The sequence below is a fragment of the Martes martes genome (genome assembly GCF_963455335.1).
Source record: "Martes martes genome assembly, chromosome: 8".
Taxonomy (NCBI): domain Eukaryota; kingdom Metazoa; phylum Chordata; class Mammalia; order Carnivora; family Mustelidae; genus Martes; species Martes martes.
Genome location: NC_137895.1, coordinates 37452043 through 37478171, shown reverse-complemented (window position 1 = coordinate 37478171; position 26129 = coordinate 37452043). Strand labels below are relative to the sequence as shown.

At 35.3% G+C, this 26129-nt stretch overlaps 1 protein-coding gene across 12 annotated transcripts in view; it reads right to left on the bottom strand.

Moving 5' to 3' along the window:
• The window catches only part of PPFIA2 (PTPRF interacting protein alpha 2), a gene marked incomplete at both ends in the record, with an annotated part of 479299 nt that overhangs the window by 62139 nt on the left and 391031 nt on the right, over nucleotides 1-26129 (bottom strand). For 9 of the 12 annotated variants that reach the window (XM_080810779.1, XM_080810781.1, XM_080810773.1 and 6 more), the window contains 4 exons: nucleotides 8108-8262; nucleotides 9998-10128; nucleotides 13232-13261; nucleotides 16925-17162. In XM_080810779.1, coding sequence (XP_080666905.1) covers nucleotides 8108-8262; nucleotides 9998-10128; nucleotides 13232-13261; nucleotides 16925-17162 — 554 coding nt within the window. The remainder of the gene's footprint in view (nucleotides 1-8107; nucleotides 8263-9997; nucleotides 10129-13231; nucleotides 13262-16924; nucleotides 17163-26129) is intronic. The other 3 variants (XM_080810777.1, XM_080810783.1, XM_080810774.1) reach the window with 1 other exon arrangement.

Sequence of the window (26129 nt, the reverse complement as noted above, 5' to 3'; positions counted from 1 at the left end):
ATTGAAATTTATCTCACTGGCCTTTTTTTACTTTTCTTAATATAACTCCTAGAAAATTAAAAAATTATACATGTGACTCACATCTGTGGCTTGAATTATATTTCTGTTGGACAGCTCTCTTTAAACAGTTCTAACTGTTCTAAACTGGAGACAGTACTGATCTCCAGAAGGAAATTAGTACTTGCATATGTTGATGGGGGGGAGGAAGGCACATTTTCAAATGTTGCAGTAACTGCAAAGGGAAACTGATACATATCAGTTGCAGGGAACTAGGATTCTAAATTCTTTAATGAGTAGAAAATCCTTTAGCTTGTCCTTAAAATGTCAAGAGTGATCCTGATATGAAACTCTAGCCTGTGGAAGCTAGGGGTTACTCACTCTCTAGGAGGTTCATTAGGAATGTGAAGAGAGCATCATTAACTCTCTATCTTCTCGTGGCACGAGGTGCTCAGGCATTGAGGGCTTGAGTTTCATGATTCATTGGATTCCTCCGATAATAAATTGCTTATCTCTTTGTCAGTGGTCACCTAGTAGTTGTGCATGCAAATACCCAAGTCTAAATCCCTGCCTTCAGTTAAGTTCTCTGGGGTATCACTAAGCATACTTACTTTGGTGAGGTCTTTGAGAAGCTGAAATTGTTGGACACAGGACCACTCCTAGGATGTGAGGGTCCCACTCAAGCATGTGAGGGTCCCACTCAAGCACTTTTTTTCCAGCTTGTTTTATATATAAACTTTTAGTTACCCAAATCAGCAGGACAACACCCTAGTGGCCCAACATCATACAATAGCATTCTAGACAGCAGGAGTGAGTGACTCATTTGTCAGATCACCCTCCTGCACCCAGAATTGGGCCACTGGCCTGGAACCACCTCATGGGTGTAAGTCTCTGGGCTCCCTGGGATATCTGGCTGAACCCAAACATAGGAAAGAGAGTCAAGGTACATTCTCTAGGGGAGAAACAGGGACTCAGATCCACATTCTTTGCTTGGATCAGGCACCATGCCCAGATGGCACTATCTCCCTGGTTTCTCCCAGGGTCCGAAAGGTTAAAACAAAAATTTTTTTTTTCAGTGCTTCTAGTGATTAGACTCACAGGTTAAGAGTCCTGTCCAGATAGCATGGCCAGCCCCAGACTCCTAGTTAGAGAGAGATAACAGAAAATTCCAAGGAGGGTGCTTCAAAGTGTGAGGCTTTGTAAGACCCTGGCTAAGGAACTCAGTAAAGAACCCTCACTTATAGACTTAGATCTATGAATGGTACTGGTTGCAGCTATCTGTTCATCTGAACTATGAGGGCAAATATCTCTCTGTTGGTTGGTCCTTAGATTCCTTTCAACTTAATTTATTTCAGGTTGGCCCTTGAAGTACAAGTCTATAGGAATTTCTAGCCAAAACCCACATTGCAAGGTATGTACCTCTCCATTTGTCCAACAGAAGTCCCTGTCCTTGTATTTAAAAAGGGAGCTCTAACTCCAGAGAGATGAAGACTTCAATCTATTGCCCACTGGTGGCTTCATCTTTTCTTTCATCTGACTTCTCTTTAGTATTAATCCGTAGCATTCCCTGGAATTTAAATACACTTTGAGTTTATAAACGGTTACTTAATTGCTCTCTGTTAGTCTGTTAGTTCTCTGAAAAATGCACCTAGACATAGGGCCTGGCTCATAAAGTGTAATAAATACACTCACAATGAAAGCTAAATAGTGCTCTCTTCAAAGAAAGGCCCTTTCACTATGCAGAGCGTGAGTCATTTGTAATTGGTACTTTGTGGAATTTCTATTGTATCTGTTGGCTCCAGAGCATCTAGGAAAATCTAAATTTTGGGGTAAAGGCCAGCACAAGCCACCCAAATTTCATGTGTAGAAAGGTGCTTGCTGAATAATTCTGGTACAATATTGATGCTATTTTTGTCATTATGAAGGTATTTTCTACATTATGCTAATTATAGTAGGTCAGTGAGTTCAGGCAACTATAATACAATCTGGCAGATGACCATAAAGGAAAGAGAACTGCAATTTAGGAGGCAAAAAAATCTCTTGAATATGTATTGCTTTTCACTTAAGGAAATTCTCAAAAGAAGCCTCTATCTATCTATCTATCTGTCTATCTAGTATTTATTTTTACTCAGTTATATATGTACTTTATACACCCAAAATTGGGGACATTGCCTGTTCCAATTTAATATATTTTTCTGTTTGTTTTTTTTTTTCTTTCCCACAGTTTTGTCACATTTGGTTCTATTGGATCAATTCTCCATTTTTGAAAATCTTTTTGTCTGATTTCTTTTCACCTCTCTTACAATGTCTGTCAATGGCCTCTTTTCTTTATCCTTATCATTCACTGTTAACATCAGCTAGGATGGTCATGTGTGTTCTGTTCTTTTTTTCTTTATAGTCATTATAATTGGGGTTCTCTGAAGACCTGAGAGAGTTGGGTGTTTCCCAGGTAGTAAACCAAAGAATGTATTAAGATCATATGGAGAGATCTTTTTGAGAATAGTTTTCAGGAGCAACTCTATTTTTTTTTTTCATTTGTGTTTTCTGTCCATATCAGTAATCCATAAATCAGATACCTGTGTTATTGAAATACTCATGTCATGTGACTGGGGATGTATTGACCAAAGACAGGGGAGTCCTAGTTATGCCACCAGAGACCTTGATCCAAGGTGGCATCACTCTACTCATTAGCACTATAATAGGAGGATTATTCAACCAGTTATAAACTCCACTGAATTTTTCCATCACCGAGACCCCATTTTGACATCTTGTCCACAGGGATGCCATGAGTCACAGCTCACCCACTGCCTTTCCTGTTCTGTAACTGAGTAACTTTGTCAGAAAAACAAACTCATGTCATCTGACATGGTTATTTTTAACACCGATTAATTTGCTTTCCTTCAAAATAGGTTAGTGCCTTCGGATAGAATTAAAAGGCAAGCCAGTCAGGATTCCAATAACCAATGTATAATCTTAGATTATGGGGTTCAAAATCCCTGTCCCTAGCTATCTGGGTAGGATAGACAATGTAGCAGGTAAAATTTTCCTAAGTCAGGAACGTACTGAAGGTTTTGTTTTATTTAAAATAAAAAGCCTTATGTGCTTATATACTCTATTTTAATAAGCTGAAAGTTCCTTGATGCCAACAGTTATGCTTTCACCATTTTACCGAAGTCCATGGTTGGCACTCTACACGTAAAAGTGGCTCCACATGGGCTTATTCACTCCAAAGTAGGGAGAGAGAAATGACTGGATTATATCTGTGTTCTTTTTCTCTTTTCCCCTCAAAATCTCAACCCTATTGGGTTTCAATTCCCTCTTGTTAATGCTTCTTTTCTGGGTCAAATCTTTCTCTTTAAGCAAGCAAAAGCAAAAATGAATTTTTGAATAGTTCCACTTATTTGTATACACTGTTCACATACAGCAAACCCCACTTTTATTCATTTCCTTTAAATTTTAAAATTACTAAACAAAAATAATAATAGGACTTTGTAAGTCCCCTTCTGGTCTGGACAGTTTTTCCAATCATCAGTTTATTTGGGGCTAGTGGCCTTTTTGACATTGTTCTTACATGTTTGCTTATATCTATCATTCATTATACATACAACTTTGGTACCAAAATCTTTCAAATTACGTTTTTAAAAGGAAGAGGTCTCTTGTTTCAGATATACTGCTTCTTCCTTAAGTTCACATCATAATAAATACAATTGTGAGTATGTTACTATCCTCTTAAATTGTTCGGATAACAGTCATCCTTCATTGTCTTAACCCATCTTCTATGTTGGTTGAAACTAAAATTGTTTCTAGAATTTTAGTAGTAGTTTGTGTGGAAGTCAGACTGTGGTAGGTTATAAAGTGACTGACAGATGAGAATGTGAAAATAGTAATTGTGGACAACTCATTTAAGCTTGGATATTAGAGGTAGGAGAAAGATAAGTCAACATCTAAGGAAGATGGCAGTATCAAGTGATGACTTTAAATATAGATTAGACATAACATGTTTAAGTACTAATGAAAATATCAGCGATGCCTTGCATCTAGATGCATAAATCAGGAAAAAAATGCTGTGGTCATTGGGCTGCTAAGTCTTGACAGATGACTATCCGTTGTAGGAAGTCAGCAAAAGTTCGTATTGGTCCTGCGGTCTCTATGTCCCTCAACAAGATTATCCAAACTGTTTTTGCATCTTTTCATCTTGGGATTTGTAATATGGGAAGAGAGTAAGTAAAAATAAAAGGAGAAAGAAAAACTAAAACCAGATCCCACATCTGCTAGAAGGAATACTTTCTCTGTTAGGATACCCTCCCCAAATTCAAATGGTACCTTCAGGTAGACTTGGCTCATATATATGTTTTACCTTTCCAGCATAGTACTTAAAAATTAAATATGAAAAAACGGGGGGGGGGCACCTGGGTGGCTCAGTGGGTTAAAGCCTCTGCCTTCTGCTCAGGTCATGATCCCAGAGTCCTGGGATCAAGCCCCACATGGGGCTCTCTGCTCAGTGGGAATCATGCTTCCTCCTCTCTCTCTGTCTGCCTGCCTCTCTGCCTACTTGTGATCTCTGTCTGTCAAAAAAATAAATAAAAAATCTTAAAAAAAATTAAATATGAATGCTTTAAATGGAAGAATAAATGCTCATTCACTCGTTTTCACCTGTATTACTTCTTGTTATTTTAAACCCTGCCTATCATCTGATACACTGAGCAGACATTTTCATTTGCAAATCCTGCTCCTACATTATAGGCATTAATACTATAAATAGAACTGTCAAGCCATCTGATAAAGAGCAGAATGCATTTTCTAAAAGGTACCTGAAAACTTGAAATCTTCCATTATTACCAAGCTTTCTTCCATGCTACTTCTGTGATTTGAGTGAATAATCGTGGTATCCAAGGAAAACATGCTTTAAGGATTTCTGGAATAGGGGCAAGTGGGTGGCTCAGCTGGTTAAGCATCTAACTCTTGATTTTGGCTCAGGTCATGATCTCAGGGTTGCAAGATTGAGCCCCACCACACCCATTGTGGAGCCTGCTTAAGACTTTCTCTCTCTACCTCTCCCCTTCTTGTTTCTCTCTCTCTCTCTCTCTCTCTAATAAAATAAATAAATAGACTTTTAGAATAGAACAATTTTGTTTAGTTTCTGTTAACTTTATTCAAATACTTTTTGATGTGTTCTTTCCTTTGCACTTTGGGGTCTCCATGTTTATACTGTCTCTGCTAGCAACACATTTGAAAAAAATGACTACTTGCATATTCAGTTTCATTTACCAGGGTTAGGGGTTATTAACGTAGTCACACTGACTGATTCATCATATCTGAAGTTTGTCTTATAACCCTAGCTTTTCAGATTGTTATACAATGCAAACAACACTCCCTTTACCAATATTCTCCTCTTTGAATTACTAATAATTTCTCCTTTGTTCCTCATCATTCTTGATGGAACCAAGTGAACGTGTTCATAGTTTTGTTTAGATAGTTTTCTTTGTCCATACCATATTTCATTTAGAGGCCTCTAGTATAGCTACCCTGAGATTACTTTTCTTTCTTTGAGCTTATGATCTAAATCTTTAACTAAGAGTTCAAAATGTTAGGACGTGGTCCAAAACTTCTAATTTGGTTTCTTGACACCATCATCCCTCTACCATATTACTTTCCATGCCATCTTTCATTTTCTATTTCTATTCACATTGGTAGAAGAAAGAACATTGCCAGTGCCTGTTTTTGAATTTGCCATATCAAGATATTATTAAAATCATAACCACCAGAGGTGCTTTCTTAGTTTCTTCTGATGCATAAGTCAGCACTACCCGGTGGTAGTCCCTGTGTTTGAAAAGTTTTCACAGTCTTCCCCTTACAATCTGGATACACCTTCCAAGACAAAAGTAGACCTGAGTTCATATCCTTCAACCAAAGTACCAGTGGTACCATGTACCATATTCTTTTGGTAAATATATGGTTTTTTAAAACCTAATTGTGTCTGCATTTTCTTGTCATTTACTCCAGTCTTATTTCCAATAAAGACTTTTTATTCTTGGCCTCTCCAGGAGCTTTGATTCGCTGTCAGTGCAGCTTCCATATAGTTCCAGAGGTACACATATTTGTACTGTTGTCCTCACCAGCATTGCAGTCCTTAACCTGCTGCTGACTCTGGCTTTATTTATACTGTATCTCTGTAGTTCTTCAGTGTAAAACAAAATTGCTCAGAGTTCAGAACTCTTCCTTGGGTGATGCTACGATCCCCCAAAACTATCGTTAATTTCCAACTTGGATGGAGTTGATGAAAATAATTATCACTGATTCCCTTTTCATCTGGTCTGACATAGAGGCACACAGTCACTTAAATGGGTAAGAAAGGCTGGGTTTCTAGAAGAATCTATATCCTACCAGATGTTAAATTATACCCTGGATACCTTGATTTTGAAAGAATACTGGCAAAATTTCCAATTCAGTTACTCCTCATCAAAGTTAAATACAAAATAAAAATAGGAAAAAAATCTATGAGAGAAAGGCAATTAAATATATGTTAAAAGGAAAAGGTAAATTATAGATCCTAAAATGATATATATGTTGAAATAGGAATAAACAAAATGATTACTAGGTTAGCAAAATAAATGTCTTAAAATAACTATCGACGTTATTGTGAATTACACTGTAATATATTGGAAATGACAAATAATTTGTTAAGATTATAAACAGTTGTCAAATAAAAAATGAAAACAATGCCTTGGCATGTATATTTTATATTTTCAAAAGAATCATCTTCTATCTTCTTTCCTTATGCAATAATTTTTTATGGCTTAAGGAGTTCCTCTTCTGAGAAACAGAAATCCAAAGAGGATTTAATTAACCTGCTGAGTAACATTTAATTACATTTAATCACACACCAGTTTCCTATGGTTTCTCATGCCTTGTCTGGGTTTTACATTATGGAAGTTGGGAAGAGCATTTTTGAATATACCACATTTGTAAATTTGCAAACATAAATATTACTCTCAGAAATTCTTTTGGTGCCAGGACAGGAAAGTAAGCCCGGCAGCTGGAGCATTACTTCTAAGTAATCATTCCTTTATTTGGGAAACTAAAGAAAGTGCTAAGAAATCTGTACCATTCTGTTCAGCATTTAGTGTTAGAGGTAGGAGCTAAATATTTTCCAATAATTTAACTATAGTTCTAAGGAAAATAGGAAAAGATGGAAAAAAGAAGATGCAATCACAAATAGCCAATATGATGAAAAAATAAATATGTAGAAAGAGACACACATATACACACACACAAAGCAAGTGTATATGTGATCATTTTAGGAAATACATTTTTCATATTCTTTTTATTTCAGACAATTATAAATATGTCCATGCATGCATTCATCCATCCATCACCTATCTATGTACATAGGTGTACATTTACTTAGGGTCATTTTAAATGTACTGACCTATATTTTTCTTCAGTTAGTAACTGACAATAAGTAAGTAACACAATCCCTACTACCCTATTCCTTCCTCTGTCTCCCCACCTACATAGTGTAGAGTTTGTTTGTGGGAGCTGTGTTAGCTTTAAATAAAGAAATCCTGTACTTTTTTGCCCTGCATATTATAATTCTTTACTTTGACTGAAAAATTTATTTTGGATTTTTTATAGGGATTTCAATTGTTTCAGCAGAAAAACTTGTATAGATCTCTGTTCCTTAAGTGGCAGAATGTTCAGTGGTTTTAAACCGCTTTGAAACACTGACACTAGGATAAATTTCTCAGTTTTGCAAGTTACTAAGACACTGTTTACTCATCAATAAAGAAGAATAACAGTAATAACACTTGTCTCATAGGGGCCTGGTGTCTATCACAGAGTCAGCATCAAATAAATTCTAGCTACTGTTATTCGTAGAGGAATCAAAAGGACCATACGTTTTACAATACTCTTCCCCTGTAAGTTTTGCCCAACATTATTCAGCTAAATTGAATTTACAGAGCCGATTAAACAAGAAAGTTTGTCAGGAAAAAAAAGCTGATTAAAAAAAGAAAGAAATGCAAAGATGGGAAATGAAACGAAAAGCAGATAGACCCTCAGAAGTAACCGCAATGAGTGGCCGTGAAGAGTCAAACACATGCACACTTACGGAGCTGCCCAAGTCGGGCTTTTTCTTTTTTACCAAACAGACGTCCTATTGAAGACTTGATTCCCTTCTTCTTGGGGGCTTTGTGAAGAGAGTCTTGGCTGCTATTGGCACTGCCAAGCCCAAGGCTTTCTGGCTCAAGGGAGGCAGACAAACTACTGCAAAACACAAAAGAGAGCAAACTGCTCGTCCCACAAGGTACACAAGACTTGCTCCTTTAGAAAGGAGCACATTTGCTCTTAAGCACACTGAAGTTGGGGTTTTTTTCAGCCTTAGGGCTATCCAATTTTTTCTAGAAATGATTATTTTTGTTCTAAATGTTTATTTTTCTTCTAAATGTTTCCCCCGCTTACTTTTGATATAATCTTGAATGAACCAATGAACACAGGTTGGCTTATTCATTGCATGTTAAATGACCTTTCATTCTTTAGCATGTGACCCTTTCCCTATTTCCTTCTCAGAGTTTATTATTGTTTAGTCATAAACATAATGACCCATGATAAGACATTTAAATTTAACTAGCAGTGAAATTTAAGGGGCTACTCCAGCCACAACTTTCCTGAGTTTTTGTCTAGCCATCTTTCTCTCTCCCAGTTTTAGAATCTAATTCTTTTCATTTTAAATCATCGAGGTAGGATTTAGAAGCAAATAATCAAATGCTCTAGTGATCACTTTATGTTTTTTCTTACAGTTCTCAGGTATTCTTTTAGGTACATGATAAACTGAAATGAATTCTAAGCAGTTGCTCGAGGTTCCATTCCTGGGCACTGTCACTGATGCTGTATTAATAGGAGAGGTTCAATATATATTGCTATCTATTCTACCACTGTTAATGTGATAACACCATGATGAATTACTTTACTTATTCATCCTAATTAATGAGTTCACATTCTCTAAACTCCAAACCAATAGCTTTCACATGTTAAAATATAAGTCACACTTTTCTTGGAGGGTGAAAGCATATATTTTGAAACTGGAGTAACTATTTTTTTTCCACATTAGAAATTAAAAATAAATAAAACAGAAAGAAAAAAAATGCCTGTGAGCACAGAAAGCTCTGTTTTCCAATATATTTCTTGTAAAACACATACGATTTAGAAGACAGATTCTTATGTAGGTTTTAATATTAAGTCATTATGTTCAGTTATATCAATTATGTGTCTATAGATGCTGCAATTTATAAGACTGTAAAAGACCATATATTTAAAGATGTGAATTGCATACTTAGATTTGTTTATGCCATTAATTATTATGGAGACCTGCTTGCAATTTTGTAGGCAGACAGAAAGAACCATAGGATGAGTTACTACGAAAAATGGGTATTTTTCCTTTATTCTTTCTCCCTTATCCTTTCTTCTAATACTTCGGCATGGATACTTTTTTTCCCAAGAACTTTCTGCCTGAGTAGCTGTTCTAGCCGGCAGCACCAGCACCTGGGGGGTGGTGTACACATTTGTCTGCTAAAAGTAAATTAAGTGCAGTTATGACTTCAGACCGTAATTACTCTTAAACCTAAGCCAAATTTATAACCCTTTCCTAGAATCCCTTAATTTTTTTTGTTATTCCTTTTAGTAAGTCCTTCCATTAGCTTGACTTTATTTTAATAGGAAATATCTACTAAAAATAGAAGAGTTTGTCTCATTCACGTTGGCTAGTAATAAGACCACAAATATACAGTTAATTTTAAAACTAAAAATTTGATCTCAGAATGCAATTTTTTTTTTCCACAAGTGATGTTGGGGACAGGGAGCAGAGCAATACCCAATGAAGAGTTAAATCTCAAATCAAATTTCTCACATAAATGTTTAAGCAGTCAATTTGACAACACTGAAAGAAAGAGGAATATTTTCAGAAGGAGAGCATGCCAAGTTCTGGGTGCTGGGAGAGTCATACCTTCGGGCATCATTGTGGTAGGAGGAGGGAAGGGTGTGAGTCATCCTGATGGCTCTAGGGGTAGGGGGAGGAGAAGTTTCACATTTAATTGTTGCTTTATCCTCCCGACCATCTTCTTCCACCACTGCAATCTAGAAGCGGAAACAATACATTCAGATGAACTCTTTCTAGATTTCAAATGAAATTGATGGAAATGGAAAAATCATTAAGCAAGGCTAATTGATTCTAATACAAAAACAAAACAAAAAACTTGGGGCATATAGGTCTTACACATACAAATTCACATTATTGAAGAGTGTGAGTGTCATAACTGTTTAAAAGTGAAGATGTTCCAGTTTAAAAAAAAATGGACACATTCCACAACAATATATTTCGGAGTAAATAAACATCATAGATAAATACCCAGGGACTATGAAAAAGCTATCCTGGAATCCATTTCAATATATCAGGAATGTAAATGCTTTATAAAAAGTTACTGAACACATATTTGAGCTAATTCACTAAAAAAAAGCATGCATTGTCAGGTTATCATAACATGGATATCTCTTCATAGATTTTTGAAGTGAGAAGAGAAGGTGGTAAAAATACAACTTTACTAGATAAATTGTATTAAATCAGGAAAATGAAATGTGTTCCAGATATTTAAAAAATGAGTGGCAGTTTATCAGGGATAAAAAAAATTTCTTGCAAATTATTTCATTTCACTACTTCTCATGAGAACATGGACAAAGGCATACAGAAACCATAAGATGGGGTGGAAGGGATTTCTTTAAATAATTTAGTTCAGAATCCAGAACAACTCAGGATACCAAACCAAATTTTGTCAGAGATAGACACATAAAAGTGCATTACAATAAGACTTCTCAACAACTGAGTTGATTGTAAAGATGTATTTTTTTACAATAATCCTGCATATTTTTCATGGCATCGCTGTGCATTGAAATACACAAAATATATACACATAGAAAGATAATGGAAAGCATAGTTAGAAGATACAGTTCTGGAAGTTCTGATGACAAAATGTTAACAATATGGCTATAGCAAAAATGTTAAAGCTGTTTATTATCTTATGTCAACATAATGTCCTACTTTGTTTCTATGTTAAGCTATTATGCATAAATGTGTTTATGTATGATACACAATAAAGACCTCATGCATTGGAGAAAGTTAATGAAATTGTTTGACTGGGCTTTTGTCATCCAGGCTTAGACTACTTTTAACAGTTTATGTAGGCATCTTTATAGGATTTCCTCTCTCCATTTCAACGAGTATACTGCCACCGAAGAGTCTTTTCCAAAAACTACTTTCAGGATGATGTTAATACTCTGGAAAACTCTTTCTAAACTCAACATCTCATCTAAATTCAGAAAGTACATTTCCAAACTCTTCCTAATATGTGTTTATGTCTTCACAGTTCCATGGTCTAGCTGTAACTGTTTTCTGCTAAGCCTAACCTTTCTGCTTCCAGAATTTTCCCCTGAAACACCTCCTAAAATGACTTATGCTGTCCACATTGCCAGTCAAACTATGCAAACTTTCCAAATACCAGCTTTTAAAAACACTGTACACAAACTGTTTGCCTGAATAATGCTTAGAGCTTATACTATATAAATAAAACAGAGGCGAAAGGATTTAGAATCAGAGATGGATTTGAATTCTGGTTTCTCTTATTTGTTGAATGACATGGGCTAATTACTTACCTTCTCTAAGATTCAATTTCCTCATCAATAAAATGGATGTGTAATACTTATCTTAACAGGTTCTTTTGAAGTACAAACAGAATCACACCTGTAACTCCTTATCCTGATGCATAACAATTTTTAGTTTGTGGTCTTTCCGTGACCAAGACCACCTACCTTTCTCACCAACCATTTCTTCACCCCCTGAATTCCCTGAGCCTGCATCTCTGTACAGGACCTTCCTTTGTGGCTTTTTTCCCCCTTATATCCACTGAACTTCTTTTACATCCATCGTCTACTCAGATTTCTTTCTATATTGCCAGTGTGATCCTTTTAAGTGGTAGAGGAAGTCAAAGACAAAGAACTTTATGCATGATAAATTTGACAGTTGAGAACCAACGGATAGTATCAAGGAGAAGATACTATATGAATATAGATAATAACTCAAGAAAAAAAAATTCCATCAATCTAAGCCACACAAATATAACATAGATTTCTTTAAATTAAAAAAGACAAAAGAAAAAAATTGTTGGTTTCTGAAGTGTTTGGACATAGTCTATCACATCTTGATGATGCTGAAAAATAGATTTATGCACTGGATAATAGGTTGAATCTTTGAAATCTTTCCCATCTGATATCCCATGTGTCCGAGCTCTGTTGTTCTCAATTATCTAACAAAATGTCCTTTTGTGAATCGAAACTGGAGTCAATTTTGTTTCTCATTTCCAATATTTATTCTATTTATGTCACACCAAATAGGAAGGCAACAGATTAATGATTATTTTTATAAGTTTTGTATTCTTGATGCTCTGGCATCTGGTATCATGCTGACCCAGGGCAGGATGTTCCTCCCAGGGCTAGCTAATTCCTAGAGATAGCAAACTACTTCCCTGGAGCATGCCTTTCATGTGCACATCAATCGATCTAGCCCAGTATGCCAAATCATACTCTCTATCTGGTTCTTACACTTCAGGAGGCAATACTCCTCTGCCTTAATTATCCCAGGATGGGAATCAGTAACTAGAGATGGCCCAATACCTAGAGCCCACTGACACGATTAAAACTACCCAATCCTAAGCCTGCTTACCCTGTCTTGCCATTCCAATAGAAACCACAGTAAAGCTCCTACTCATCCGTTCTCCTAGCTCTTTCTGCTTCAGGAAAACCTACTTGGGTACTTCCCTTTGCTTTGCCCCCTCCTCTTGGGAAGTGTGAGTAACAAGCTATCTTTTCATTGGCTGTGGTCTCCTGATCTGTTGGTCTGAATCATAGTAAAACTGACATTTAAAAATAAGCACATTGTTCTAGCACTGACAATAAACAATCTAATTCTAGGATATTTAGACCACATAATCTAATCATTACCCTACAAAGCATAAATAATTTTATTTTAAGGCATTTGCTCTTATAATCATATTTACACAATTGGATAACACTTAAACTCAGTATTTCTTTTTATGTTTATAAAATGGTTCAACTAATGGGAATATAATTTTAAAGCTTTCATAGAAAAGCAACATTCAGCTAGCAATCATATAAAAGATATTTACAGTACCTTTCTCCGATGTTTCCTTAGATCACTTGGCTGTGATTGGCAGTAATAAAAGCAACATAAAACAGAACTAATTAGTGAATACCATTTGACCATGTTACAAGTTTAAATAGTATTCTATAACTTGACTGTCTTGTTTTTTCATTCCATCGTTTTCTAGTATATGTGCTGCCGAAGCGAGCACTCCATTGTTTTCTAAATAAATGTCTTTAACCATTACAGAAGGACTTCTCCTGAGAGGGACTTCAGAGAGGAAACTTCTTAGATGGAATGGGTGGAGAGCATGTCCACATGATGGGGCCAAACATACGTGTATGAGATCTGAGACATGGAACCCTAGGGAATAGGAAGCACATATGGAGTGATCTAGCCAGAAATAAATATGGTACTATACCCTCCCAAGAGAACATAAATGAGAATGAAGAAGATCATGGATAAGTGAACAATCAGTGCACGTATATGGAGCTTATAAATATTCCTTTTTGCCCTATCTATGCAGAGCCTTGCTCCTCCCTTGGGCTGGGATGCTATTCCTGAGGTATCTCAAACTTCCTGGCATCCCAACAAATCTCTCATTCCCAAATGCCAAAAGCTCTGGCCTCAGTGTAACATGTTTCTATGACTGCTGTTTTCTTGTTGATGCGCTTTTAAAGAATTTTTTGAAAAGCGAATTCTTTCTAATTTCCAATGAACCTATATTCCCTTAATATCTTCATTAATTTTTCTTGTGTGAGTAAAACAATTTTATTCCATTTTAGTTACATTTACATTTATATATTTTTCATTCAATATTCTCACTAGATATTGGTGGAATGTTCTTTATGTTTATAGATTTGTGGTGAGGTAAAAGTAAATAAAAGCACATTTTATAATGAGGACAAATAAAGTTTGTAAAACATATAAACATATACATTACAAATGAATACAATAATCTTTTCAATCTCTGTTTTTCTGTCCCTAAAATTTTTCATTTTCCTCTGACTATTCAAACATGGATTATATCCAACAAGATTATCTCTCCTCCCCCAATATTTTCTACAGGTAAAAGAAAATCTACTTGTCTTTCACTGTAACAGTGATAAATTTAATGACAAAGTGCTATTAGGAGATAAGGACTTCCCAGGTTTCATTTCTTTTTTCTGAGTCAGATACGGGAATTTTAATTACATTTTTACCCTCAGGAAAAGCTTCAGACATTTTTAAGTATAGTAATTATAGTGTAATAATGTTCATTTACCATTGATTTATTTATGACTAACTGCTCAAGAAAATGCATGAAAACTGGCATCTTTTTCATATATACACAAACATTATGTCTAAATGTGTTTATATACATCTTATTAGTATAAAATAATAACACTATCAAAGATTATGATGCTAATGTTTATGGAACTACTTAAACGAGCAAAACACTATATTGCAAAAATATAAAAAAGAATAGCAGAACAGAAATAACGGAAGCTTCCTTGCCTTGAATACTGACTAAATTATGCTCTGTGGGCATAACACTCTTACTATAACTTTGATAATAAACAAGTCATCAATATATGTAGCAAATATAAACAGAAACTAAGCCAGAGACAATATCCTGGTTAGTTAATAAAGTCAGATCGATGGTTCCTTGATTTCGAAAATAAGCAGATCACAACGTAGCTGCATATACTGGGTATATCTTAGTACATTGGCTAAAAGTTTGTGCTGTGTCGAGGTGGGGTCAGTTCTGATTAGCTGTCCTTTGCCCTGATTGGATATTGTTTATAATGTCTATTTTAAAATTACTTTTTTAAGATTTTATTTAATTATTTATTTGAGAGTGAGAGCATGAGCATGAGCCAGGGCCAGGGGGCAGGGGGTGGTGGGGAGCAGCAGAGGGAGAAGCAGACTCCCTGCTGAAGAGAGAGCCTGACTAAGGTCTAGATCCCAGGACAAGACCTGAGCTCAAGATCCGAGCCAAAGGCAGCCACTTACCTAAGCCACCCAGGTGCCCCTATTTTAAAAATATCTTTTAATATCAAGTCTGGAAATGAGTACAGACTAGAGGACTCAGTAGCTTAAGAAGGTAAAAGTTTCCTTTTTTTTTTTTTTTTTAAATTTTGCCATTTTTCTTTTATGTTGACCTTTACTGTATGGAAGTCCATAATCATAAAGAGTTTGAACATGAAAAACGCTGTCATACCGTTAAAAATAGTTTTTTGTTTCAATTCTTAATTGTAACATTAAAGAAAAAAATATTTAACTTACGTACATAACAAATTTGTAAAAATAAAATTTAAAAAACTTGTAAGTTTCTCCTCAGAGGTGACAGCATTTTCTATATAGAGAGGGATATGACTTCTTTATAAATATGTGCATATATGTGCATTAATATAAATCAATTCCAATGGAAATAATTTTTACAATTTATTAGCTACAATACATATCACTGCAACATATTTATGTAAAGATGTCATTTAGAAAATGAATTAAAATGTTTTTCAGATATTTCATACACTTACATACACACACAGATATAGACACTGTGACACTATCTATAGTAGCTTCACAGCCTTCTGACTGTATTTAGAAACACTGTATACACCTCATATTCTTCTGTAGTGTCATTAATTTCTCCTCCATTTGTTATATTTGTGCTAGTTTTATACTGTATAAAACTTATTCCACCTATTTGTTTTAAATTAATTTCTATCTCCAAACTCATCTTTAATTAGAATTTTATTGTTTTAGCAGTGAAGTTTTACTATTCATTACAAAAACAGAATTTTACCTTCAAAAATGTTTTAGAATATTTAAATCTTCATTATTGTCATTTAAACATATTCCCAGGTTATCACACACACACACACACACACACACCCCAAAAGGAACAGAATAGCACAAGCTTTTGTGTCAGGAAATCTGAAGAAAAATCCAGCTCCACTTACTGTGGTGAGCATAAGCAATTTACTAATGTTCTCAAACCCCAGTTACCTCTGCTCTCTCTTGAGGTGATACCCCAGACCTGCAGATGTTATCACGAGAACTAAGTGACTAACCATCATAGCATTCAGTAGTCATTCCTGTCATTCCTTCCAGATGTTTCTCTGTATTATTTTTAGCAAAGGGCACTTTGATTTTCTCTCAATTATGTTCAGTGTACCTCTTAAGTTTCCAACTATTAATCCCAAATATAAAAAAATGAAATAAAGAAAGAGTAAAGAAGGGTAAAAATGTTGACATGAAATTCTAAAAAATATTGGGAAATTGTCACTATTTTTTTTGATGGCTCTTCTTATTAAAATTATATTACCTATATTATAAAATGTTAACATTCTCTGTTGTTCTATTGAAGCAATTATAATAATGGTTTTTTTGTGATTTATTGCCTTAAAAATAAAATACCCAGTCCCAATGTACTTGATCAAGATCCCGTCACTGAAAATTTACTTAATGGTTTAAGTCATTCAGATAGCTGCTGGGATATTTAGACTACTGCTTTTCTATTTACTTATTATGTGACCTTAGAAAATTACACCTTTGTAGGCTACATTTGTTTGTCTCATAGTGGGATAAATAGTTGCACCTACCACATAGGGATGTTGTGAAAAAAAGAAAAACAACAAAAAACACAGAAGCTCCTTAGAATAAACACCCAGTAAGTATCAGCTCATGCACCATTAATCCTAATGGGGGCAAGTGTTCTCGTGCATATCATCATACCAGTGTCATGACTCCCATCCGATCCATTTCCCTGGCAGGACTCCGAGGGGTGAGCTTTGGCGTTGAGTGTCCACTCGGGGGAGATGAACTGGCCAGCGAAGAAGCTGTAACCGAGGCAGTGATGGAGGTTCCTGGGTGGACTCTTGCTAAATTCAGGCCTTCCAGGCTCACACTAGCCACTCTGTTCTCAATTTCTTCAGCACGTAACTCCGTAGATTCTTTTTCTTCCTGAATTAGCCTGAAAGATACAGTTTAATTTGGATCCATGATACGGTGCTAAGATGGTAGCTGGAATTCACATAAATAAATGAATAAATAAAGAGCTTTGTGAATATTTTATACCAAATCTAATGTTTTCTTTTCTCTAAGACAACGATATAACTTTCAATAAATTCCAGAGGCTTTCTGGCTGAAATTTAGAAAATCCTTCTTTTCAAGTGATATATAACTCCTCCCCACTTTCAGTCTAACCCTCTTTCTATACTACCACCTGCTAAACTCTTTTTTCCAGCTGCTAAACCTTTTAAAACCTTGCCTGCCTAGATGATTTCTGCTACTAATCCTTTTTTTTTTTCTTCCTGCCACTCATCCTAATCTTACATTTGGACTGAGGTGCCAATAAATGAGACTTTTAGAAACACAGATCCTAACAAAGATACTGAACTTTACCTCCCACCTGATGAAAAAGTATAACTGATGGAATCTTCAACGAATGGTCATTCATAATTATCATTTGGTCAAATAAAACCCCGAGACTTTTTTTTAAGAATACTTACTTAGCCAAGTCAACTTCAAAAAAGCACCAGACAATGTAATAATATGGAGATGATCTAACCACAGGTAGATAGATATGTACATATAGAATAAAAGAAATTGTTTCAACTGTTGCTATAAATGTTTTTGAGACGACAAAGCACTATTACCCGGTTTTTCTTTAAGGAGAAGCTTCAAGAATCCGTACAAATTAACTATTAGAGACATGCAAAGAACAAAGAGCTTTAGCTGGGTTACATAAATATCCTATTTAAGTTGAATCTATACATATTTTGTATATTGTTACAATGAAACTGTGTAGCAGCAGTTGGTTTAAAAATGGTGATCAACAACCTCTCCTGAGATATTTTCCTATTAACTACAAATGGCTTATTGTGATCTATGATACATAGTCCTTAAATCCAAGGTTATGATAACTGCAAAGTTTTCTTTTCACATATTTACTTTGGAAACCAGTTTTTTGTTTTTTACAAAACTAAACATACTCTTACCATATCATTCAGTAATTGTGTTCCTTGGTATTTACCTAAAGGAGTTGAAAACTTAAGTATACACAAAAACCTGCATACAGATGTTAATAGAACTTTATACATAATTGACAACCTTGAAAGCAACCAAGATCTCTTTTAGTTGGTAAAGGGATAATCTGTGGTATATCTGGACAATGGAATAGTACTCAGGGCTAAAAAGAAATGAACTACCAAGCCGTGAAAAGAGATGGAAGAACATTAAGTGCATATGACTAAGCAAAAGAAGCCAATCTAAACAGGCTACATATTGTGCAATTCCAACTATATGACACTCTAGGAAAAGGAAAAACTATAGGGACAGGAAAAGATCAATGGTTGTCAGAGGTCAGCAGGGGGAAAGGGTTAAATAGGCAGAACACAGAGGATTTTTATGGCAGTGAAAAATGCTCTGTATGATACCATAATGATGGATACTTGTCAGACATTTTCCAAACCCACAGAATGCACAACATCAAAAGTAAATTGTAATGTAAACAATGAAATTTGGGTGATTATTATGTTTCAGTATAGGTACTTCAACTTTAATATACTGCTGTGGCGAAGGGTGTTAATGATGGGGGAGGCCATGCATGTGTGAGGCCAGGGGATATACGGGAAATCGCTATACTTTGCGTGAACCTTCCACTTTGTGTGAATGTAAAACTGCTTCCAAAATTTAAGTAAAAAGATACTGAGACACATTTACTCTTAGTTATAATTTTTCAGTTCCACAAAGAATATGAATTCTGTGGTGCCTGGGTGGTTCAGTCAGTTAAGCGTCTGCCTTCAGCTCAGGGCATGATCCCAGAGTCCTGGGATCCAGCCCCATGGCCAGCTTCCTGCTCAGCGGGGAGTCTGCTTGTCCCTCTCCTTCTGCCCTTCCTCCCCCTGCTCCTGCTCTCTTCTTGTGTGCTCTCTCTCTCTCTCAAATAAATGAATAAAATATTTTTTAAAGAATAAGAATTCTCTTACTTTGAAGTTTATTTTCATGGGTACACTTTAAGTTCACCCAAAGATCAGAATCCCAAAGAAAGGCTTAGTCAAGTAACAGAACACAACATTATTAACACTTTAAACACATTCCAATGGAAAAAAATGTTTCCTCTTTAAAAAAAAAGGAAAAAAAAAGAGAAAAAAAAAGAAATTTTGTACTTTAAAATGACTAGTGGGAAATGACTCCTTCAGAAAAATTGGTTTTTCTACAATTAACTGTAGTTATGAACACTAGACATTGTATTAATTGTAAAGGAAAGTCAAACCTGGAGAAATAAATTGAGTAATAGGTAGACTGAAGTTTAATTAAACAGGAAATCAAATGCTACAGATATGTTCAGTTTATTTAGAAAAATGATAATCCACTGGTCTTTAGAATCCTAATGTAGAGAAAGAAGAAAGAAAGAAAGAAAGAGAGAAAATGAAAGAGAGGGAGGGAGAAAGAAAAAGATTCCCTTTGAAATGTCCTAATGCGTTGGGGACAGAGTCCCATATAAATCATTAAAAAGGATGGAATAATAAATAAAACCACAAAAGTTAGGCACTCAAAATAGTAGCTAACTACAGACGCACAGATTAAATAACAAATGAGGCAGTGGCAAATGAAGTTAATTTAATCCCTTCCTTTAAGGGAGAATTAGTAAACAAAGGGAAACAGAAAAGAGGAATTTTTTTTAATGGTTAACAATAGTTTGTGGAAAAAGAAAAATCTTAACCAGAAATAAATTCTAGCGTTAGCAGTTTCTACGAAGATGTTGCCACTGTTTTTATGAAGATGCTTATTTCTTTTTTATAACAAGTTTTTAAATTTTAATTCCAGTATAGTTAACATAGTGTTATATCAGTTTCAGGTGTACAATAGAGTGATTCGACACTTCTATGCACACTCAGTGCTCATCATGGTAAGTGAACTCCTTAATTCCCATCACCTATTTCACCCACTCTCCCACCCTCTCCCCTCTGGTGACCGTCAGTTTGTTCTCCACAGTTAAGAATCTGTTTCTTGGTTTGCCTCCCTTTTTTCCCTTTGCTCGTTTGTTTTGTTTCTTAAATTCCACATATTAGTGAAATCGTATGGTATTTGGCTTTCTGTGAATTATTTCACTTAGCATTATACTCCCTAGCTCCATCCATGTTGTTGCAAATGGCAAGATTTCAGTCTGTTTTGTTTTTTGAGAGAGAAAGAGAGCACACACAGATGCACACCCATGAGTGAGGGGAGGTGAGGGGCAGAGGGAGAGGGGGATTTTTTGGTTATGTTGTATACCTGCAACATGTGAATTTTTTAGGTAAAATTTTTTTATTTAAATTCAATTAATTAACATACACTGTATTATTAGTTTCAGAGGTAGAATTTAGTGATTCAGTAGTTGCATATAACACCCAGTGCTCATTAGTTCAAGTCCCCTCCTTAATGCCCGTCACCCAGTTACCCCATTCCCCCACCCACCTCTCCTCCAGCAAGAGAACCTTAAGCAGGCTCCATGTAGAGCCTGAGAGAGGGCTCAATCTCATGACCCTGAGATCATGACTGAGCCAAAATCAAGAGTCAGATATTTAGCCAACTTAGTCACTCAGGTGCCCCAAGATTTCATTCTATTTTAGGGCTGAATAATTCTCCATTGTATGTATATACCACTTCTTTACTGCTTATCTATCAATGGACTCTCAGTCTGCTTCTATAGTCTGGTTACTGTAAATAATGCTGCAATAAACATAGGGTTGCATGTATCCCTGTGAATGAGTGTTTTGGTATTTTTTGAGGAAATACCTAGTAGTGTGATTACTGGCTCTTAGGGTAGTTGTAGTTTGTTTGTTTGTTTAAGATTTTATTTATTTGTGTGTGTGTATGAGAGAGGGGGGGAGCATGCGTGCGTGCACAAGAAGGGACAGTAGTAGGCAGAGGAAGAAGCAGGCTCCATGATGAGCAAGGAGCCCCAAGTGGGACTCGATCCCAGGACACCGGAACCATGACCTGAGCCCAAGGCAGCCACTTAACCGGTTGACTAGGCTACACAGGTGTCCCAGATAGTTCTCTTTTTAACTTTTTGAGGAATCTCTAGACTGTTTTCTGGAGTGGCTGTACCAGTTTGCATCATCCACCAACAGTGTAAGAGGATTCTCCTTTCTCCACATCTTCACCAGCAACACTTGCTATTTCTTGTGTTTTTGGTTTTAGCTGTTCTGACAGGTGTGAGGTAACATCTCATTGTACTTTTTATTTGCATTTCCCTGACAATTAGTGATGTTGAGCATCTTTTCATGTGTCTGCTATCTGTGTCTTTTTGGAAAAATTTCTTTTCATTTCTACCCATTTTTAATTGTATTATTTATTTTTGGGGTTTTGAGTTGTATGATTTTTTTATATATATTTTGGATATAACCCTTTATCGGATATGTCATTTGCAAATATCTTCTCAAATTCTGTAGGTAGCCTTTTAGCTTTGTTGATTGTTTCCTTCACTGTGCAAAAGCTTTTTATTTTGATGTAGTCCCAATAGTTCATTTTTGGCTTTGCTTCCCTTGCCTCAGGAGACATATCTAGAAAAATGTTGCTATGGCTGATGCCAAAAATTACTGCCTATGCTCTCTTTTAGGATTTTTAGGGTTTCAGATCTCTAATCCATTTTTATTTTATTTTTTTTGACGATTTTATTTATTTATTTGACAGAGAGAGATCACAAGTAGACAGAGAGGCAGGCAGAGAGAGAGATGGGGAAGCAGGCTCCCCACTGAGCAGAGAGCCCGATGTGGGGCTCCATCCCAGGACTCTGGGATCATGACCTGAGCTGAAGGCAGAGGCTTTAACCCACTGAGCCATTCAGGCGCCCCTGAATTTATTGTTGTGTATGGTGGAAGAAAGTGTTCCAGTTTTCATTCTTTTGCACATAGCTGTCCAGTTTTCTTAACACTACTTGTTGAAGATACTGGTCTTTTCCCCATTGTATATTCTTTCTTCCTCTGTCAAAGATTAATTGACCATATACTTTTGAGTTTATTTCTGTGATTTCTAGTCTGTTCCACTGATCAAGGTGTCTGTTTTTATGCCAGTACCATACTGTTTTGATTACTAAAGCTTTGTAATATAACTTGAAGTCTGGAATTGTGATACATCCAGTTTTGATTTTCTTTTTCAAGATTCTTTGGTTATTCAGGGTCTATTGTGGTTCCACACAAATTTCAGGATTGTTTGTTCTGGTTTGTGAAAAATATTGTTGTTATTTTGATAGGGATTGCTTTAAATTTGTAGATTACTTCGGGTAGTGTAGACATTTTAACATCTGTTCTTCTAATCCACGAACATGGAATATCTTTGCATTTCTTTGTGTTGTTTTTAATTTCTTTCATCAATGTTTAATAGTTTTTGGAATAGAGGTCTTTCAGTTCCTTGATTCAGTTATCCCTACATATTTTATTATTTTTTAAAAGTGCAATTGTAAATGGGATTATTTCCTTCATTTCTCTTTCTATTGCTTCATTATTAGAGTATAGGAATGCAACAGATTTCCGTACATTGATTTTGTACCCTGCCACCTTAATGAATTCATTTATCAGTTCTACTAAGTTTTTTGGTGGAGTCTTTAGGGTTATCTATAAACAATATCATGTCATCTGTAATTAGTAGAAGTTTTAGTTCTTCCTTACCAATTTGGACATTTTTTCCTTCTTTTTGTTGTCTAATTGCTATGGCTAGACTTCCAGTAGTATGTTGAATAACAGTGGTGAGAATGGACATCCTTGTCTTTTTCCTGACCTTAAGAAAAACTGTTTTCCATCACTGAGTACTGAGTATGATACTTGCTATGGGTTTTCCATGTAAAGATTTTATTATTTTGTTGAGATATTTTCCCTCTAAATCTACTTTGTTGAGGGTTTTTATCATGAATGGGTATTGTACTTTGCCAAATGCTTTCTCTTCATCTACTGAAATGATCATGTGTTTTTTAACCCTTTTCTTATTGATGTGCTGTATCACATTGATTTGTGAATATTTGACTACACTTGCATTCTGGGACTAAATCCCTCTTGATCATAGTGGATGCTTTTTTTAATGTATTGTTGGATTTGGTTTGTTAATATTTTGTTGAGAATTTTTGCATCTACGTTCATCAGAGATATTGGCCTACAGTTCTCTCTTTTTTTGGTAGTGTATTTATCTGGTTTTGGAATCAGGGTGATACTGGCCTCATAAAATGGATTTGGAAGTTTACTTTAATTTGTATTTTTTGGAATAGTTTGAGAAGAATTGATATTACCTCTTCTTCAAATGTTTGGTAGAATTTGCCTGTAAAGTCATCTGGTCCTGAACTTTTGTTTGTTGGGAGTTTTTTGATTACTGATTCAATTTCATTGCTGATAACTGGTCTGTTCAAATTTTCTATTTCTTCCTGCTTCAGTTTTAGGTTATATATTTCTAGGAATTTATCCATTTCTTCAAGTTTGTCCAATTTGTTGGCATATAATTTTTTACAATATTCTCTTAAAATTGTATTTCTGTGGTGTTGCTTATTATTTCTTCTCTTTCATCTGTGATTTTATTTGGGTCTTTATTTTATGAGTCCAGCTGGATGTTTATCAATTTTGTTGACCTTTGAAAAGAACCAACTCCTAGTTGCATTTCTCTCTTCTACTGGTTTTTGTTTGTTCATTTATTTTTAGTTTCTTATCATTTATTTCTGCTCTAACCTTTATTATTTCCTTCCTTCTGCTGGTTTTGTATTTTGTTTGTTATTTTTCTAGCTCCTTTAGGTGTAAAGTTAGATTGTTTATTTGAGATTTTTCTTGCTTCTATCTTGCATTGCTATAAACTTTCCTCTCAGAACCACTTTTGCTGTATCCCAAAGACTTTGGACCACTGCATTTTTCATTTTGATTTGTTTCCATTTAATTTTTTATTTCTTCTTTGATTTCCCCATTGATTCTTCTTCTTCTTCTTCTTCTTTGGTGGTGATACCATTTTTATCTATTTTTTATTATTTATTTATATATTTTTCTTTTTTAAATTTAATTTTATTTTTTCAGTGTTCAAAGATTCATTGTTTACGCACCACACCCAGTGCTCCATTCAATACATGACCTCCTTAATACCCACCACCACGCTCTCCCAACCCCCCACCAACCTCCCCTCCAAAACCCTCAGTTTGTTTCTCAAAGTCCACAGTCTTTCATGGTTCATCTCCCCCTCTGATTTCCCCCAACTCACTTCCTCTTTCCTTCACCCAATGTCCTCTGTTATTCCTTATGCTCCACAAGTAAGTGAAACCATATGATACTTGACTCTCTCTGCTTGACTTAGTTCAGGATAATCTCTTCCAGTCCCATCCGTGTTGATACACAAGTTGGGTATTCATCCTTTCTGATGGAGGCATAACTCATTTTTAATTTAGTAGCATGTTATTTAACTGTCACATATTTGTGCTCTCTCCAGATTTTTCTTGTGGTTGACTTCTAGTTGCACAGTATTGTGGTCAGAAAAGATGCATGGTATAATTTCAGTCTTTTTTAATTTGTTGACTTGTTTTGTGGTCTAATATGTGATCTTTTCTGGAGAATGTTCCATGTGCACTTGAAAAGAATGTGAATTCTGCTCTTTTAAAATGGAATGTTCCAAATATATCTGTTAAGTCCATCTGATCCAGTGTGTCATTCAAAGCCAGTGTTTCCTTCTTGATTTTCTGTTTGGATGATCCATCCATTGATGTAACTTAAAGTCTTCTACTATGATTGTATTACTATCAATTAGTTCCTTTATGTTTGTTCTTAACATGTATTTGGAAGCTCCCATGTTGGGTGCATAACTGTTCTATCTTCTTGTTGGATTGTCCCCTTTATTTATTATATAGTGTCCTTCTTTGTCATTTGTTACAGTCTTGGTTTTAAGTCAATTTTTCTAGTATAAGTATTGCTACCCCAGAATCTTTTGACATCCATTTGCATGACAAACGTTCTTCCATCCCTTCACTTTCAATCTGCCAGCATTTTTAGGTCTGAGATATATCTCTTGTCGGCAGCATATAGATGGCTCTTTTTTTTTTTTTTTTTCAATCCAATCGGTCACCCTATGTCTTTTGATTGGAGCACTTAGTTTGTACGTCTAAAATAATTATTGACAGATATGTATTTATTGCCATTTTGTTATTTGTTTTGCAGTTGTTTTTATAGTTTTTCTCCGATCCTTTCTTCTCTCCTCTCTTTCATGGTTTGTTGGCTTTCTTCAGTGATATACTTGGATTTCTTTCTCTTTGTTCTTTGAATATCCATGACGGGTTTTTGATTTGTGGTTACCATTAGCAGTCTATATTAAGTTGATGGTTGCTTAAGTTTGAACCCATTCTTTAATTCTCTCCACATCACATTTTAGGCATATGGTGTCACATTTTATATACTTTTATTTTGTGAATCCCTTGACTAATTTTTACAGCTATATTCTCTAACTTTAGTTGTGGAGTTTGTTCTTCAGTCTTCAGATCATTTTCTGGGTTATCTTCACTTATGTGAGTGTTATCTAGTTCTATCCACGGGATGAGATGAGCTTACGTTTACCTCCTACTCTGCCATATTCCCCTGTGGCCCAAGATGCCTATTTCTTTTGAATGTTGGTATATACTTGAATTATATGTACCTCTTAATTTCTTACAAATTAACAATTATATTAAATACATTATTAGGGTCAGCAAGGAAACATATAAAAGGATATCAACTTAATTAGTCTAGGCCAAGATTATAACTGGGTTCTACTACCCTAAGGTAACAAAATTGAGTTCCTAGAGGGACCTGGGTTGTCACTGAGGGTATATGTATATATTTTCAATGAAAACAAATATCACAGAACCATAGTTGATTTCAAATCTATTCAGTGTGTTAAATCATTAGTTCCATAGTGTCAATAAATGTTATTCAGTTTTAATTTATGTTCTATATTATTTTTT